This window comes from Leucoraja erinacea, chromosome 11, assembly GCF_028641065.1.
Source record: "Leucoraja erinacea ecotype New England chromosome 11, Leri_hhj_1, whole genome shotgun sequence".
Lineage (NCBI taxonomy): Eukaryota > Metazoa > Chordata > Chondrichthyes > Rajiformes > Rajidae > Leucoraja > Leucoraja erinaceus.
The window spans coordinates 14,146,625-14,164,511 of NC_073387.1; the positions used below are offsets into that span (position 1 = coordinate 14,146,625).

A 17,887-nucleotide genomic window follows, 5' to 3' on the forward strand; every position below is an offset into this window, starting at 1 on the left:
GTTCACAATACTACTCTTTCTATGATATAGGGCAGATTACAGTCTGATGTGAGTCATTAAGTGCTGATTTACACAAGAGAGAAACAGGATTCACATCGCATAAATTTGAACACTTGGTAATTCTGTCTACTTTCTCCTACTGTATCTCCAACTTTAAGGATGTTGGTTGTCCCCACTCGACCCCCACAATACCACGTTATACATGTACTTTTTTTGAAAACCTATTCCTTTGAGAGGGTAAGGAGAATGGTGAAATAAATACATTTTGAATATCTATAAGCAAAGCTCCAACTCAAACTCAAATATTGGTGACTTAACATTAATCACAATTTCCCCAACACTATCACATAATTGTGAATCCCTTATTGCATCTCCATTAACAGAATACCAACAAGAAACTGAACATGGTTTATACTGGTCATGTAGTCAGACAAAAACTGAACTAAATTTTAACACATATTCCACCAAGACCTATTTAACCCCTCAAATTTGTCAATATATTAGTCAGTTCATGGTCAGTTTTTAAGCAGTATTTACTGTTTCAACCTTAGGGACCCACGAGCTCTATAGCATTCATCAGAATTTCTCCATTTTGGAGGAGTCTCAGGCACAACTCCAAAATCACACACGCAGTTAACAGCATACAATCATCCTAATTCATACCACAGCAAAGATTGAGCAATTTTCATTTATACAGTACTTCTATCATGGTAAACTGTATCAAGCTGTGTTACAGAAGCAGAACGGAATTTCAGTCATGTAAAAGCTTGATCAAAATGATGTTGTCGGAAGTCAGAGATGTGAATAGGTTCAGCAGATTTAGAGTGGAAGTTGAGTGCTTAGAACCAAAGAAACAATGATTGCACAATGAAATATGCAGAGGTTTGAAGGCTGGAGGTTTAGTGAGCATGATTAAGTGCACGGAGGTACTGAAAAAACAAGATACAAAAATCTTAAAGTTCTATTGATAATGGAATAAAAATGTTGGCCTGGGACAAAAGTGATGTTTTATGAGAAAAGGCTCAACCTTTCCGTGGAATTTAGAGAGATGATCTTAGTGGTATAAAAGACGCAAAGGGCTTGGCACGGCAGGTGTCAGATGTTCTGAGGGGGACATCTAGAATCAAGAGGCAAATGATCATCATTATGATATTGAGATGTGAAATTTCATCTCCGAAAGGTCTCACATCCCCTCTCCCAGAGAAAGGAGGAGGCCAAGTCACTGAATATATTAAAGGGCACCAAAATAGAGACAAGGACCTACAAATGCTGGAATCCTGAGCAAAACAAAATGCTGGAGGAACTTTGCGGATCAGGCAGCATCTGGGGAGGGAATGCACTGGTGATGTTTTGAGTCAGAACTCTTTTTCAGGCTGATTCAAGGGCAAGATAGATGTCTAGTTTGTTGGGGAGAATGAAGTGATGGGGAATGGGCTGAACACAGAAACTGAGGTAAAGATCAAATTAGCCATTATCTTATTCAATGACATAAGGGACCAAGTGTGTTTTTTTTAATGTTCTGATTAGGAAGAGTTAATTTAAAAGCAATGTTTTAGATCAAATTCAAGGTGAATATTGAGCTCACCTTGCTCTTAAATCTTTGTCAATCCTTTTCATTTGCTCTCAAATTCAAAATTGAAAAGACTTCATCAATATAAACATGTTTTTGTACTCTGCACACATGACAAGGTATGCAGGAACACATTGCATATATTTCTAACGACACCCCCACTTTCCAACTCAACAGGACTTCACCAGGCTCTTCTTAGTTTGGTATCCAGGAGAAATAATCAGCCCTAGTTTAATTCAAAATCTATTTTTTCCCCGTGCTAACATAGTAAGCAGCTTAGCGTACTCTGCCGTTCAAAGCTTGAGATCCACATGCATCCAATAAAACTTTTTACTTTCCACAAAAACTATCATTATCACAACAGGTGCACTTTGTGCCTCTCATCACTCCATCTCACTTAAGTAAAAGCTTTCTCTCACTGTTTACATGGTGTTGATAACATAGGCCTCTCCATAGCTATCCAGATAAGCATAGATTGTTTTAACTCCTGGGCAAGAGAATAAAACATGAAACCATCGGTGCATAGGAGCACAACCAGAGAACAAAAAACTCCATTAACACAACGGAGTTCGTAGGGCAATGAAAGTAGCACTCGGACCATCCCAAAATACAGCTGGCTCTGCGCTATGCTAGCATAGAACTAGAATAAATGAATCTCCAGTACTTTATTCCCTTTCATTTTTTTTAAGATTTGCAATTAGTCCATTGCTGGTAATCCAATACCAGGGGTTGAAAAAAGATTCTTAAACCAGGCTTCAATTATCACCTTACATAATTCGCTGTCATTTCCCTCCAAGGAATTTACCTCATGCATGTTTCAGCAGTGGCAACATTCCAAGCACGAGAGAAAGCGCCGAGATATGCTCATGGTTCCTCTCCAACCCCCTTTGCTGCTTTCTGAAGATGGCATTTTTCCAGACAATGAGCTGCCACCATGGTTCTGGCACCTTTAGTAGGCAAGAGCTTATCAGCACACTATAAATGAACACAGCAGTCAAACCTAATTTTGCCCTGACTAGACAGACATTATGTGTAAGTATACATCAGCAGGGTTTACTTTATCAAAGGAGTTGAACTCACATTGGTATCACTTGCTATTCATGTTCTACATCCAAGGCTTATGAGGTCAAGTTAGCAATTTCACCATCTCCCATGCTCAGTTGGGCAGCAGGCATATGTCAAAGGATGTCCTGCAACATTGCAGTTGGATGCCAAACCATTGTTGGCTCACGGTCCTAACAGGGCCCCAACCTCTGTTGAAATACTTGATTTTAAGTCTCCAGCTATTATATTAAAGTAGACCTTGTAATAGCACAATCCAGCTCAAATAAGAACCAACTTCCTCCTGGATCGGTCGTTAATGCTTAAGCTCCAGAATACCAGGGTTAAGCAGATCTCCTGCTGATCTGTATTAAAATATTTCCACATCCTGAAATAAGTGTGCAATTTCCAGGATATTTGTTTTGCCAAGTATTGTTGTATCCCATGAATTAAATGCTTTCTTCCACTCAAGTAATTATCTTGGTGTTAGTTTAAATTCATTGCTAAAACAACTCAAAAACCACATCCTCTACAATTCTTGTAGGGTTCAGCAGGCATTATATTAATAGTCAAAGTTTACTTCTGGGAAGATGGCAGAAGGAAAGTACGTTTAACCCTTGAGGTGCTTCAAGAAGCAGCATAAGTTATGCAATATTTTGTTTAGAAGAAGGAAGAACCACCTGTTTGAATTTTTATTTTTGTTCTGTAAACAAGTCTTCCCCAGAGACAGCAAAGACACAAATACAGAACAATATCCACATGCCACAGACCATTCGGTGAAAGATTCAAGAGGGGATATTAGATCAGCACTGCACACCATACATTACAACATCAAACTCATCTGATTGGCATTTTTAAACCTGCGCTTATTCAAGTATAACATACATAGCGAACAGAATAAATGAAAATAATTCAGCTTCAAGAGCACTGTGAAATTTAGTTCAGCCACCCACTTGCGGCAGTCTTCATTCTCAGTGGATGTTCACTCCGTTTAACGTGAACATTAGAGCAGTAAAGGGGGACAGTGATGCTTCAGTACAATGGACTTGGTGTCACTCAATTGGAGGTGCTGAGTTGTGGCTTTCTTCTTGTCCAAAGTATCCATTCTTCTTGCTCAAACCTTAATAACACTGATGAGCTGAATGGTTTTCTTTGTGGCACAATAATTTCAAGATGATAGACTTAAATGCTGACAAGTTTCACTGTCAGTAAACATAGCTAAAAATCAACACTAGTGTGTGTGTGCGCTCGTGTGTGTGTGTGTGTGTTTGTGTGTGCGCACGCACGCACATTCATACAAAGCAATAAACCGAGGTACCCTCTACTTAACAAGAGTCTTGCACATCCAGCTGCAACACAACAGCGGAACTTGTAAGGATTTGCCAAGAATGCAGTTGGGAATATCTGGCAAATGGAAACCAATGAACAAATAAGAATAAGGAGAGAAGTAAATGAATGGTGACATGTGAAAGAAGAGAAATCAATGTAAAAGGGTTTGTCTGTTTCACTGAACAGGCACCGATTCTGAAAGTGCCTATAGAAGTCACATTTATTAAATCTTCTGATTTATTTACAGTCATATATTTTAGAATATAATAAAACCCAAAGGTACAGTCCAGAAAGCACAGAATGTGCATTACTCAGTTTTTAAAATGCAGAAGAGCTGTTCTGCAAACAATAACATATCATCTCACCATTTTACAGAGATAGTAAGCCTCAAGAAGTACATTATTTTAAACATATCATGACCAGCATCATTTCTATACTATGTTGCCTTTTCTTTAAACCCATTGACGATAAAACGTGGAGGGAATAGTAAAGCAATTTTGCCCTCTATTGGCTAAAAGGGCAAAGTGCATGCTAGGTAATAACTACAAATGAATAAGGCATTGTTAGTACATCACAGACCAGTTTTGCAGTAGCACTTCAACAGAAGCCACTAAAACAGTTTAATGATTACAAGTTTTCAGCATTCACTATTAAAATTGTACATCTAAAAACATAGATATGAAACACTGCCCTCACTTTCCATTTTAATGCAGTGAACTTTCTCCCACCCAACCCACCCCCACGTCCCTCCTTTTGTTTCACGGTCGTGTCCACTTCCTGCAGGTGTCAGTTGCAAGTGAACGAGTTGTTCAACCTACGGAAGCAGGAAATCACTCTCCAGGAAACCATCTGGAGAGGGGCAGAAAAAAAAATTCCAAACTATAATGAGACCATTCTATTTTCCAGGCAAAACAGGAAAAAAAATTGCAAGATTACAGCAGCACTGTCAGACATGGAAGGATCCAATGTTATATAGAGCGATGAACTGAATAATCTAATGGTATGAATAGATGAATAGTATATAACTTCCTCTTCCAGTCATTTTGTGCTCAGATCTTTCAGCTTAAAGCTGGCATCATTCTATGTATTATTTGACTTCAATCACAAACCACACAACAGGGACATTAAACTGAGAAAAAATCATGCTGTCTGCTGCCTAAACTCAAAATCAAGCACATGTCATTCTAAAAAGGGAGGTTGGACAGAATAGCTTACTGGAAAATTAGTCAATGTGCTGCTACCCTTACCCCAAAGGAACTGAGAGCACGTCACAGCTTGAAAACAGGCCCTTCAAACAACCAAATCCACACCAACCATGAACTACCCATTTACAATAATCCTTCATTAAATCAATTTTTCTTCTCCAATAATATCCACCCTAAATCTCTCTGTCTCTGTCGCACTCATTATTTTTTTGAATTGTTCCTTAACACTCATCTTCGTGACCAAATTTCAATTTAGGACTTTCGCGTCAAATTTTGTTGCCATTGAGGATTCAGGGCGAGTGTTAAAACACATGACTGTGTTTAGGATGGGTTATATATACACAAACTGTTGTTGCTGCTGTTGATGGAAGATCTGTGTTATAATTGCAGTTTTTTAAAAATCATTTTCTATTTCTTTTCAAAATGCCAGCATTCCAGAGTAATTTAGAAAAAAATATTTTGGCTTATAGAAAGTATTACATTCACACTCAATATCATGCTGCTTAGATTCAATTTTACACAAACACGAAGAATGGCTTTGACCATATTGATGTATCTCAATAATTCCACACTGCAGTAATCCTAAAAAATGCACAAGTGCTCACATATCATCCTACAGAGAAATCTATTTCTTAGTCTTCTGTAAGCATTGCTGGCAATGCCAGGATTTACTTATCATCTCCTCACTGCCCTGAACCCAACGGTTTACTCACTATTTCACCTGGCAGTTCAGTTAGTCAATTGTTCTGAAATCACAAACAGGGTGGATCAGGAACAAAAAATAGTGGTAGATTCCCTGTTCAAAGGACATTTGTGAACCATCTGGTCTTATGACCATCAGGTAATTTGAATGGTCAGAATTACCGATTCTAGCATGTTATCCTGATTATTTCAATTAAATTCCACAGCTGCCAGGGTAGGATTTGTCTCTAATTAGTGTAGATTGCTGGGTCCCTACTCCAGTAACATAACCAGCACGCCACTGTTCCAACATAAATACAAAGGGTGTGGGGTTCAGGAATCAGACACACCCTATGTTCACAAATCAATAACTCCATAGTGAGGCCCAATGCAAACCAGAGGAACAATATATATTCTGCCAGGTTAGACTACAACCCAAAACAATGTTGAATTTTCACTTCAGGTTATACTTACCTTGTTTTCCCACCCTCCCCTTCTTCCGATCCGATTCACCCATTTTTGTCCCCTTTCTCACACCCTACCTACAACCCTCCTTCATCCACCTCCTGGTTCCAATACACGTTATCCACACATTCCATTCACCAATTTCTCCCTTCCTCCATCTAGGTTCTGGTTACATCTGCACTTCACTTCTTTCCTCGCATTTTCCATCATCACCTTCATTACTTTTCAGATTCCAGCACAGGTAGTCTTCCTGTTCCTGCTCATCACCCTCCCAGCTACCTCCACCTATTATTCATCAGTCTCTGATCCCTAACTCCATCTCCTCCTGCCCCCTACTTGGCTCCATCTGCCCGCCATAACCCTTCACCCCCGCTTGGTCCACATGTCTCACCACTCCCCCCACCTTCATTATGCTACTAGCTACCTTTCCTCTCCCCTCTTTGTTCAGGTAAAGAGTCTCAACTGGAATCATTAATAATCTCTACCCCCCACCCTCACCCCCTCCCCACTGAGTTCCTCCCGCAGATTGTTTGTTGCTCAATTTGATTACGTCCCATTCAAGGTTTCTAATACTGATTTTTTGGTTTAAAAACCACTGGAATCCAGTCCTAGTTCTCCCACCAGTATTACTGTCTCTGATTACATTCCATCTTTGGCTGGCCCACTCCCCTGACATCAGTCTTAAGAAGGATCTCGACCCGAAACGTCACCTTCTGTCCAGAGATGCTCCCTGTCCCGCTGAGTTACTCCAGCATTTTGCGTCAACCAAGTTAATTTAACGCATATTCAATGGTAATTTATTTAACAATTATATGTTTAGCACCTTTTCATATAGATATTCTTCATTCTCTCTTCAGGGTAAAAAAGGTAATGTAAGTCTCAGCATAGTGGAAAGGTATCCATTTTGCAGCCTGAATAGTGCATAATAATGTAAGATCTTTATTGAATATCAATAAGCTAGAGAACATTACCTTTAATAGATGAAAAGGACCCGAGTCCTTGGCAGGGTAGCAAAAGTATCTGGCATTTTCCTAACTTTTGCATAATTAATGAATCCACGGAGGAACAGCAGAAATCCTGTGAAATAGACAACAAAAATTAGCACGTTCTTTTTCTTGAAAAATAACAAGACTAATTGTGTCATTATTCAATATATGATTGAATATATTTGTGCTGAATCCCTCAATATTGTACCATTCAGCCAACAAGTCTCAATTTGTATACTTTTAACAAGATACTTATGTTATACTCAAAACTGTACTTCAGAAAATTCCAATTAAAATATTGGACTCTGTTCCTACCAAAATGCACCAACAAATTCTCCGGACATTTCTACGACTGTATAAATTAGATATGGAAAATGCAAATGCAAAGTAATACAAAGTTCGTTCTACAACGTATCTAAACGCAAATACTGAACCAGAAGATCTGACAAGCTGACTGCCATTAATAGCATTTTTTTCATTAAATAATGGTCAGTTAGGATTTAGGAAGTAGCCAACGTTTGTGGCAAAGTTCCAAATGAAAGACCATTAACACATGTGTGCTGCACAGTGGCGCAGGTAGTGGAGCTGCTGCCTCACAGCGCCAGAGATCCAGGTTCGATCCTGACCTCAGGTGTTGTCTGTATGGAGTTTGCACGTTTTCCCTGTGATCACGTGAGTTTCCTCCGGGTGCTCGAGTTTCTCCCCACATCTCAAAGACGTTCAGGTTTGCAGTAATTGGCCTCTGTAAATTGCCGTAGTGTTTAGCGAGTGGATGCAAAAGTGGGATAACAGTGTACTAGAGTGAACGGGTGATCGATGGTCAGAATGGACTCAGTGGGCCAAAGGACCAATTTCCATGCTGTATCTTTCAATCAAAAAGCTTCCAACCAAACAAAAATTTGAAGTAAATTTAAAATCAATATGGGACAATTAATAAAAAGGATAAGTAAATGGTGATGCCAAGGACCAAGTACCACGGCCCAGCCTTTTGGCTCTTGTTAATACATTAAAGCTCATAAAATTTGTAGACAATGCAGAATGAAGCATGCACTTAAATGTCCTTGTAATTTAGAAAATATCTCATGGGACTAAGGGAAGAAACAAAATATATAATGGAACAAACAATGGACACCAAGCCATTAAAGAATGGTGCCAGTGTTTGTCCCTTAAGAAAGATTTGAAAATGTTTATAACGGAAGACTTTAAGGAGAGCATTCTGAAGAACAGGAATCCAATAGATCAATGCTCTCGCATTAGTGGAGCAGAGATAAAAAAAAGATCAGTCAGAATAGCAAATTATGCGACAGGAGATTAAGCCCAAAGGTTGTTGTAAGGGTTGGACCACACGCATGCCAGAAGGAATGAAGGATTTTAAATGTAATACTGATTGACAAGCAGCCAATATCAATTAGCCAGAATAGGTGGCAGAATGCAGGTTGTAAATTGGACATGATAGAAGGAGATGCAGGGAAGAGGCTATGCAGTAAAAATTGTGAATAAAGATTTCAATTGCAACAAGATAGAGCCAGGTGCTACAAAGGAAAATGAATGTTAGCTAATTTATTGCGAATACAGAGATTCAATTTTCAGTACAGTGGATTAAATGATAAACTTTTACCAGAAGAGCAAACTGGGTAGGAGGATAAAATTAATGATAGAATCTGAATATGGTGGTTTCAGTAGGGGTTGAGAAGACAACTGTAAATTGGATCTGCTGTACAAAAGGGCAGGCTTATGGAAAGCTAGTTTCATCATGGAGAAATACAACCGCATTGGGCACCGAAACAAGAATGAGACATCAAGCGTAAGGAAGTAACAGAAATGGCATAAAAGGGAGTTTTTACAACATTCAGTGAGTGGGAGATACTAAGACAAAGGCAGAACAGTGGAGCATAATTCACCAGAGGAAATACTGAGGCTTAGTTATAGTTTATAAACTCACTTAGAAAACCATCTGCAATTGTGGTCGCAACACTCAAGAGAAATACATTTTGAAAAGTTCAAGAAAATAATAATAAGAATGATTCAAGCTGCATTTATTTCATTTAGCGAGTGAGCCAACATAAAAACTCAGGAAAAATATTTTTTGATAACCAGAAATAAAAATAAAGTCAATGAGACCAGTAAAATCCTGAAAAAAAGAGTGATGTTCAAGTAAAAACAATCATCAGCAGGTAAAACATTTAAATACCTTCTACCATCCATAAAGTGGTCGCTGTGTAGCCCCAAGAGAGAAGATTGCAACATCGAACCCCAGACCAAAAGATTTTAAAGACATAAATATAGGCTGACACTGTGCTACACAGAGATGGCATATTTAAAGTAAGACATTAAAACATTTAAAAGGCATTTCGACAGATACATGGATTAGAAACATTTAATGGGATATGGACCAAATGTGAGCTGGTGGGACTAGTGTAAATGGGACAACTTGATCGCCATGGGCAAGTTGGGCTGAAAGGCTTATTTCCAAGCTGTATGATTCTAATTTCATTGTTCAATTGCCAGTATATATGACAATTAAACACTCTTGACTTGGTCCTTTGTTTCCCTTCGGCACAAGGATTTATGCCAGTCTTCAATATACTCAATGATTGACATATCTTAACCCTTTGGTCACATGCATTCAACTGCACCTTTCCACTCATCTCTTGCAAAGATTAGCAGCAGCAACATATGCATTAGATTGCTCAATGCCGGAAAGTTCAACTCAGTTGCTTTCATTATTTTCCAATTTCCTTCTCTTCTTACAATTCACACTCAGAATCATGCACAACATAATGTATTTTAGTAGATCTTGAAATTTTGTTTGGAACATACTTTTTAAAAATTTGATATTGATGTCAGTATCAGAGAGACTATGCTTCAGAAAAGTAAATCATTGGCTATGTTCTCAATGTATAAAAAAAGACTGGAATATATTAAAAGTATAAATCACTAAGAATAATTGCATTTATTTTTATTCCCCTCTCGACCCAATTTCCATTCTTCCTTAAGCTAAGCTTTTGTATATTCCATGGTCCCTCAGTGTGGCTAACATTATTTGAAATGCAGATGCAAAGGAAAGAGAATATTACAGTTGACTAAAATCCCAACCTGGCCCATTATCCGTATAGGTGGTCTTCCAACAATAGTCGATGAATAATAAACATAAGGAAGATATTGGTCTCTGAATTCAACTCAAACATTAACCACAACCCTTTGCCATTGAAGGATGTAATCTGAAACTAACAGCTAATACAACTTCCTTTAATTAATTCACCAGAGATTAGAGACATAAGATGGACTAGAAATGTTCCAAATAAAGTTGCTCATCCATCGGACCAATCAGAAATTTTCTTTTAAAACCAAACTTCTGACAAACAATTGAGGCAAAGTTCAAAGGAACAAAATTCTCCCCAAATCTTCAATGACATACTAAACAATTATAAATAGTAAACTGTGCTTGCGAAGATGCTGGTTTAAACCGAAGATATGGACACAAAATGCTGGAGTAACTCAGTGTGTCAGGCAGCATCTCGGGAGGGAAGGAATGGGTGACGTTTCGGGTCGACTGCACAAGACTGCACAAAATTCTTCAGACGGCACAAGATTTCTTCAGTCCGAAGAAAGGTCTTGACCCGAAACGTCACTCACTCCTTCTCTCCAGAAATGCTGCCTCTTCAGCATCTTAGGTGAAAGTCTACTGGGGTAGCATATTTGCTTTCCCCCCCCCCCCCCTCCCCTTCCCTAAAAAAAGTGATTTAAAAATGTCAAGCCCAATCTGGAACGACTGTAATTCGACAGAATTATCGCAGTGATTTTTTTTTTTTTTAAATAGACAGTAGTATCAAATGAGGCATCATACATTTGTACCATTTGTTCTCCGTTCATTACAGAAACAAAGAAATTCAGTCTCTTTTAAGAACAACAAATGGATTCATTTCAACGACTGTACAATATTAAGATACACAGATTCAACAAAGATTTCTGTCGTGCAATCAATCTCCAGATCTTTTCTGATGGTGTTAATAAATGCAAATCGTTATTTAAAATTAGAGAATAATACTGTAGACATAAAATCTTAACGTAAGTAATGCTCAGCTCAACACCGACATCAAACTGTTATGATCAGTGTCTAATGTGCACATCATTGTTTATCAATGCCACTTATGGGAACAGATCTCTGGCTCCAATATATTGAAAACTGAAACAACCTGAAGCAATCAAAAGCTTTCCTAGCTGTTGTTACAAATCCTGCTATACAATTATCAATAGGATAATTGCTCGAGCACAGAAACCAGACACATTGAAAGGAGACATATGCTAATTTACTTCATCTCATTGGACTGCTACTTGGACTATGATCTAGAACAATGTCAGAGACCTCAAATTCTCTAGGCCAGGGTGCTTTTAAGCAGTCCTCAATGTGCAGAAGAAACGTATGAGACTTGTTGCCACCAGCCCCTACTCGTGTCAGTGAAGACCCGCTGAGCGGAATGGAGCGAGACTTGTGACTTACTTAATCCTTTACTAAACCTTTTACTGTATTTCACTACACTTTAATATATTTAGTTTAAGATCACATGAGCAGAAGGGCTTGACTTCTGATTTATTTAATATTCCACTAATCATGTTACTGCATTTTACTTTAATAAACTTAGGTTTCTTTGTAACCTTAAAGTGTTCATTCTCTGTTATTGATCCACATCCTCAAAACCTGCTTATATCATTGCACATAGCCATGCAGATAATTCTGGAATTAGTTTAGTTCCTTCCACAAGTGTTCAGTAATTATTCTACAGATATACAGTATTTCACACACATCCCATCACAATTAACCACATGATTTCTAAGAGTGATTGGGAAATTGTGCTCTGGGTTTATCCTAATTTCTCAATCTACCTCATTGTGGCCCTTCCACGCTTGCTTTTATCTGCACTTTTTCTGTAGCTGTAACACTGTATTCTGCCTGGTTTGATTGTATTAATGTGTGGACTTTTTACTTCGGTAACGCACAAAACAATAATAAATTAATAGCAGTAACATTGCCTCCTCATTCTGAGTATTCATCCCATGTGCTGCTTTCCCATGCTCCTAGTCTTTTTTGTCTCCTCAATATTCTATAACCCAGTGAAATATGCTTAACATTCACAACTTTCCTGCATGCCAGTTACAGTAATTCTGGATGCATCTGCTTCATACACTGCACCACTCATACCATTGCCTTCAGCTGGCGCATGATGGCATGACGGAATTCCTTACTCAACCCATCTACATTCCTTACTCAACCCAGTTTCATCATCTAGTGCCCCCTTCCAATCAAACCCTTAACTTTGACCCATTCCCCCTTTCTTTGATCTGTACAAAAGATTGGAGTGGTTAATCAAATGAAAGCTGCTATAGTGAGAATTATTGCTTTTAAGACAAAGGGATTTGAAATGCACTGCGGCAATTCTTAATGCAGATGAAAACGCTTTAAAATGCTAATCGAATTGCAATATCATTCAAAACTTGCAACTCCTCGATTTAAAAACTTTCAAAAGTTATATATTTTTAAAAATAAAATGGGAAATCAGACACTTACCCAGCACCAGGAAAACCCACCAGAGCCAGTATTGGCCATCAAAATATCCAGGAAAGTAAGTGGAGAACTGAAAGTAAAGTTTATTTTTACTTATTATCCACAGATGTAACAGAATATGGAAACATATCTTTAATTATAGTTCTGCTAATTTCATATCAACAAGTCAGTAATAATTGGGGGGGGGGGGTTCAAATAGCAACCTCATTTTCTTCAATAGGACCAATGAGAGGTAATTCAATGCACATAAGCTCATTCCTCTATAGAAATCCAATATCTTCTCGAATCATATTTATTTTCTATAAGGCAATAATAACTGCATTCCAATGTGCTTTGCGAATTTCCTTAGCATTAACCAGGATTGTCATCTATTTCAAAGACTAAAGGGATACCAAAGCCTCTCAAGAGCTTGGAAGAGAGAACAAGCAGGGGAAATTCTGAATAACCCAAGCACAGAAATCTGTTTGGCACTTGGTGGATCAGAAAGACAAGTGTGGTAGAATGTAATAAGGACCATCGGTAAATCAACTGTTCTACCTAGTGCTACTAGAGAACACGATTGCTTTAAAAGATCTGAACGTTAATTTTATTATTACTGTTAAAGAGTTTGCATTATGCCAGAATACTAGTGATTTTATTTCAATACATCAACATAACTTTAAGGGCTCCATTTAAGCATTACTAATACACTTACAGAATTACTTGGACAGAAATAAAATGCATTGAGTGCTATTTTGAGATCATGCAACCCTTGAAGATGCTTCATCAGATAAGGAACAAATTGTAGAGCTTCAGCTTCTTACTTGTAAGATACAAGGGAAAATATGTGCAACTATTCATAAAGGAAACGGCCAGTGAAGCAACTTTAAATTGCATCAGTAATTGAAAGTATACACTGAAGTTAACCAATCTGGTTCTATTTAAGAATGCACAAATCATGTTCAAAGCAATAAATAATTTACTTCAGGAAATATACAAAAATTGTTTATGGAAAGACAGGGTGGGTATACTTTGAGAGGGAAGCATAATTTAAAAAAAAAACTCAATGTCAGAACAACTCTTAAATGTATGTGCATAGCAATCTGTGGGGTGAATTTGTGGAATGGTCTGGAACAGGAGATAAAACTTAGCACAAACATAATTCAGTTTAAAAAGATGTACAAAAACACTTTTATAAAAGGATATTGGGATGAGGATTGGTGATTGTGAGTGGGATTGGTGATTGTGAGTGGGATATTTGTTATACTGATTGTATTATAGGGAAGGGTGATTATAGGGTTGTATATATGACTAAGAGATACTGTATAGTATAGGGTGATTTCACTAAAGGTCACTGGATCATAGATCGTCACCCACGTGGACGCAAAATTTGACTGGGCACGTAAAAACGTCACTTCCGGTGCATGTTATTTTTGATGCAGTGGAAACGCGTACTTGCCTCACCCCGACTGGCGTTATTTACACACAGGTGGGTTTTAAGTTTTTAACAAAGTGCAAAATAACATGTACCGGAAGTGACGTTTGTACCCCAGAAATTTTGCGTCCACGTGCTTCTGAAAATCACCCTACATTTACCATTTAAATAATCGTAAACCAGCTAAATGCGCTTTGAAATGAGTTGAATTTTACTCAGATTTGCAAGCTAAGGAATGGGACACTAAAATTTCTAGTCATGCTGTTTTAATTGGAATAAAGAATAATAAATAATAAATAAATGTCCAGATTTAAAAAAACAATGTGCAACAATTAACTGCTGGTCATTTAACAAAAAATAAAAACACAAAATATATGTGGACAGATGCTTCTTGCTATTCAGAGGGAGTGCAGCCCCTAATTTGTAGGTTTTGCAAGGGAGTGCAGCGTAGGTTTACAAGGTTAATTCCCGGGATGGCGGAACTGTCATATGCTGAGAGAATGGAGCAGCTGGGCTTGTTTAGAAGGATAAGAGGGGATCTCATTGAAACATATAAGATTGTTAGGGGTTTGGACACACTAGAGGCAGAAAACATGTTCCCGATATTGGGGGAGTCCAGAACCGGGAGCCACAGTTTGGGAATAAGGAGTAAGCCATTTAGAATGGAGACGAGGAAACACTTTTTCTAACGGAGTGGTGGGTCTGTGGAATTTTCTGCCTCAGAGGGCGTGGGAGGCGGGTTCTATGGATGCTTTCAAGAGAGAGTTAGATAGGGCTCTTAAAATAGCAGTCAGGGGATATGGTGCGAAGGCAGGAATGGGGTACTGATTGGGGATGATCAGCCATGATCACATTGAATGGCGGTGCTGGCTCGAAGGGCCGAATGGCCTACTCCTGCACCTATTGTCTATTATGACATTTCAAGTTGAGACCCCTCTTCAGACTCAGACTTGGAGATTGACATGGCAAATCTCTATTGACATGTAAAATACCTTATGAAGCAATGTAAGCATTGATACTTTTAAAGCCATTGGATAAAGAATATTCTGAATTTGTACCAATTCAACCACAAAGGAGGAGATAATGACTAAATGTTCATCGACCCTCACTAAACTCATAGGTTTTGGTTCATGAAAAACCAAATGAATGGACAGTTCTCAGGATTAAAATCCTTAAGTAATCTGCCTGTGCTTGCCTTTATCAGTTGGGTTAGTCATATTGTAGCCGTATAAAATATTGGTTAGACCATATTTGGACTATTATTTGCAGTTCTGGATGTCACATTACAGGAAGAATGTGGAGACTTTAATGGGGTTCATAAGGATGTTGTTTGGATTAGCAATAAGAGGTTGAACAAACTTGGATTGTTTTCTCTTAAATGTTTGAGACTGGAGACCTGATAAAAGTATATAAAGTTATGATGCATAGATAGAGTCAGAGTCTTTTTCTCCAGAGTGAAAATGGCAGATACTAGAGAGAGAGACTGATGGGTGCCTGCGGAAGTGCTGCCAGGGGAAGTGTCATAGAGTCAGTATGGAAATGGGTTCCAACTTGCCCACACCGATCAACATGTCCCATATATACTCGTCCCACTTGCCTGCATTTGTCCCATATCCTTCTAAACCTGTCCTATCCATGTACCTATCTAATTGCTTCTGAAACTTTGTGATAGTCCCCGTCTCAACTACTTCTCCAGCATTCTAAATGTGGCCTCACCAACGAGTTATACAACTGCAGCATGACCTCCTAACTTCTATACTCAATGCTGAAGGCCAGTGTGCCAGAAACCATTTTGACCACCCCTTCTACCTGTGAAGCCAGGCTCAAGGAACTATGTACCTGCACTCCTAGATTCATCTGCTCTATGATGTTAGACTTTCTAAAATGCAACACCTGACATTTCTCTGTATTAAATTCCATCAACCATTCCTCAGCCCACCTGGCCAACCAATCAAGATCCTGATACAATTTTTGGTAACCATCTGCAATATCACCCATTTGTGTCATGTGCAAACTTGTTAATCTTGCCATGTACATTCTCATCCAAATCACTGATATAGATGACAAACTGTAATTGGGCCAGCACCAAACCTCACGGTACACCACTAGTCACAGGCCTCCTGCCCAAGAAGCAACTTCCACCATCATCCTCTGCTTCCTTCCATGAAGCCAATTTTCTATCCAAGTGGTAGAGGCAGATACAATAGCAACATTTAAGCAATATTTAGCCAAGCATTTGTACAGGCAAGGGATAGAGGGATATGGACCACATGCTGGGAGATGGGGTTAATTTAAAGTGGCATAACAGGCCTTTTTCCTGCATTGTATTGTTCTATATTCTAAGGGCTTTTGAGGCCGCACACAAAGCTTCAGTCTTTAAAATGTTCAAGAACTGAAACTTAAATTTTACAACATGCAAACTTTGATTGCAATGGTCTCACCTTTATCATGAGTGCATCTCTTTCAAAGAGATAGGCATTTCCTTGTGCAATTACTGAAATGTTTCTATTAAAATTGGAAATGTCAATCCTACTGTGTATGCCGAAACACTGTGCAAATATGTACAGAACACCATGGAATACTGGTTACAAAAACACAGGTTCTAAAATTTGTGATATTTAAGAGAGCTATTTGGATTGTGTAATTTAAAGGAAACCTCACTGTGATTTTATTATACATTTTATAACATTGGAAATCACAATGAGAAACATTTCACCTACCCGAACAATGAGGATCCACTTAATCAGAGAGAGGCCAAAACCAGAGATGGCCCCATACCTGCCAGCAGCTGAAGTCGTCAAACAAAATGATAAGAAAAACCCAATCCAGTTGAAGAGAAATGCCACTAGGATACAATGAAGAAGGAAAAACATTATAACATTTGATTTTACTATTTGTAACTTCTGTCCTTCACAGACTGCACCTGATAACCTTTCCTCCCAAGGTTAATTAACCATGTTCTGGAACATAGACATTTAAAAGCCTTGAAGTCCATTTCATCAACATTAAGTAGTTCTGACCGCGAGTCTGCTTCAATTCGACACAAGCAGGAAACAGAGTAAGTGACAGTGGCATTTCTTTTAATCTTTATGCATCCATTTTATATTGGAGCAGGAATTTCATTGAAGCCATTTTATCTTTTAGAAAATAGATTCTAATTCTGTCCATAATTTAAGGGAAATAATACACAATGATCGGCACTGACTGCTGTTAAGAATTTGAGACTGTGGGCCTACTTGATCTGCTGTGAAGTATCATTCAGATGTCTTTGCATCCAAGGCAATGCAGGTAATCCAGACTATTATTGATATAATAGACCAATTGCAGACCCATTGGGTCTGCTCTCTCAACGCACCCGTCCCCTACCCGTAGCCCCCACGGGAGACGTGGTCCTCCAACTCAACCCGTTGCCAAAGGTAAGATTTGAGCACTCCTCAGCAAAGATCATAGCTCGTGAGCCTCCCCCAGCACTGGAGTTGAAAAAAACATCCAAATAGCAACTTCCCAATTGCAATACCAATTGATCCTCCCCCTCCTGTCATGCCAGGAGCTAGGATGGTAACATTGTTGCAAATGTGCACTTGCTGTGAGATGGCATTGAGCTGAAAAGTTCAGTGTTCCTGCCAGAGTTCC

General features: G+C 38.6%; 1 protein-coding gene across 1 annotated transcript in view; it reads right to left on the bottom strand.

Annotated features, from left to right (window-relative positions):
* Positions 1–3,289: 3,289 nt before the first annotated feature.
* LOC129701479 (NEDD4 family-interacting protein 1) overlaps positions 3,290–17,887 on the bottom strand; it is a 41,429-nt gene continuing 26,831 nt past the window's right edge. Inside the window, exons 5-8 of the mRNA XM_055642685.1 lie at positions 16,975–17,099; positions 12,844–12,910; positions 7,263–7,368; positions 3,290–4,789 (exon numbers count right to left, since the gene is read on the bottom strand). Of these exons, the coding sequence (XP_055498660.1) occupies positions 7,265–7,368; positions 12,844–12,910; positions 16,975–17,099 (296 nt within the window). The 3' untranslated portion in view covers positions 3,290–4,789; positions 7,263–7,264. The remainder of the gene's footprint in view (positions 4,790–7,262; positions 7,369–12,843; positions 12,911–16,974; positions 17,100–17,887) is intronic.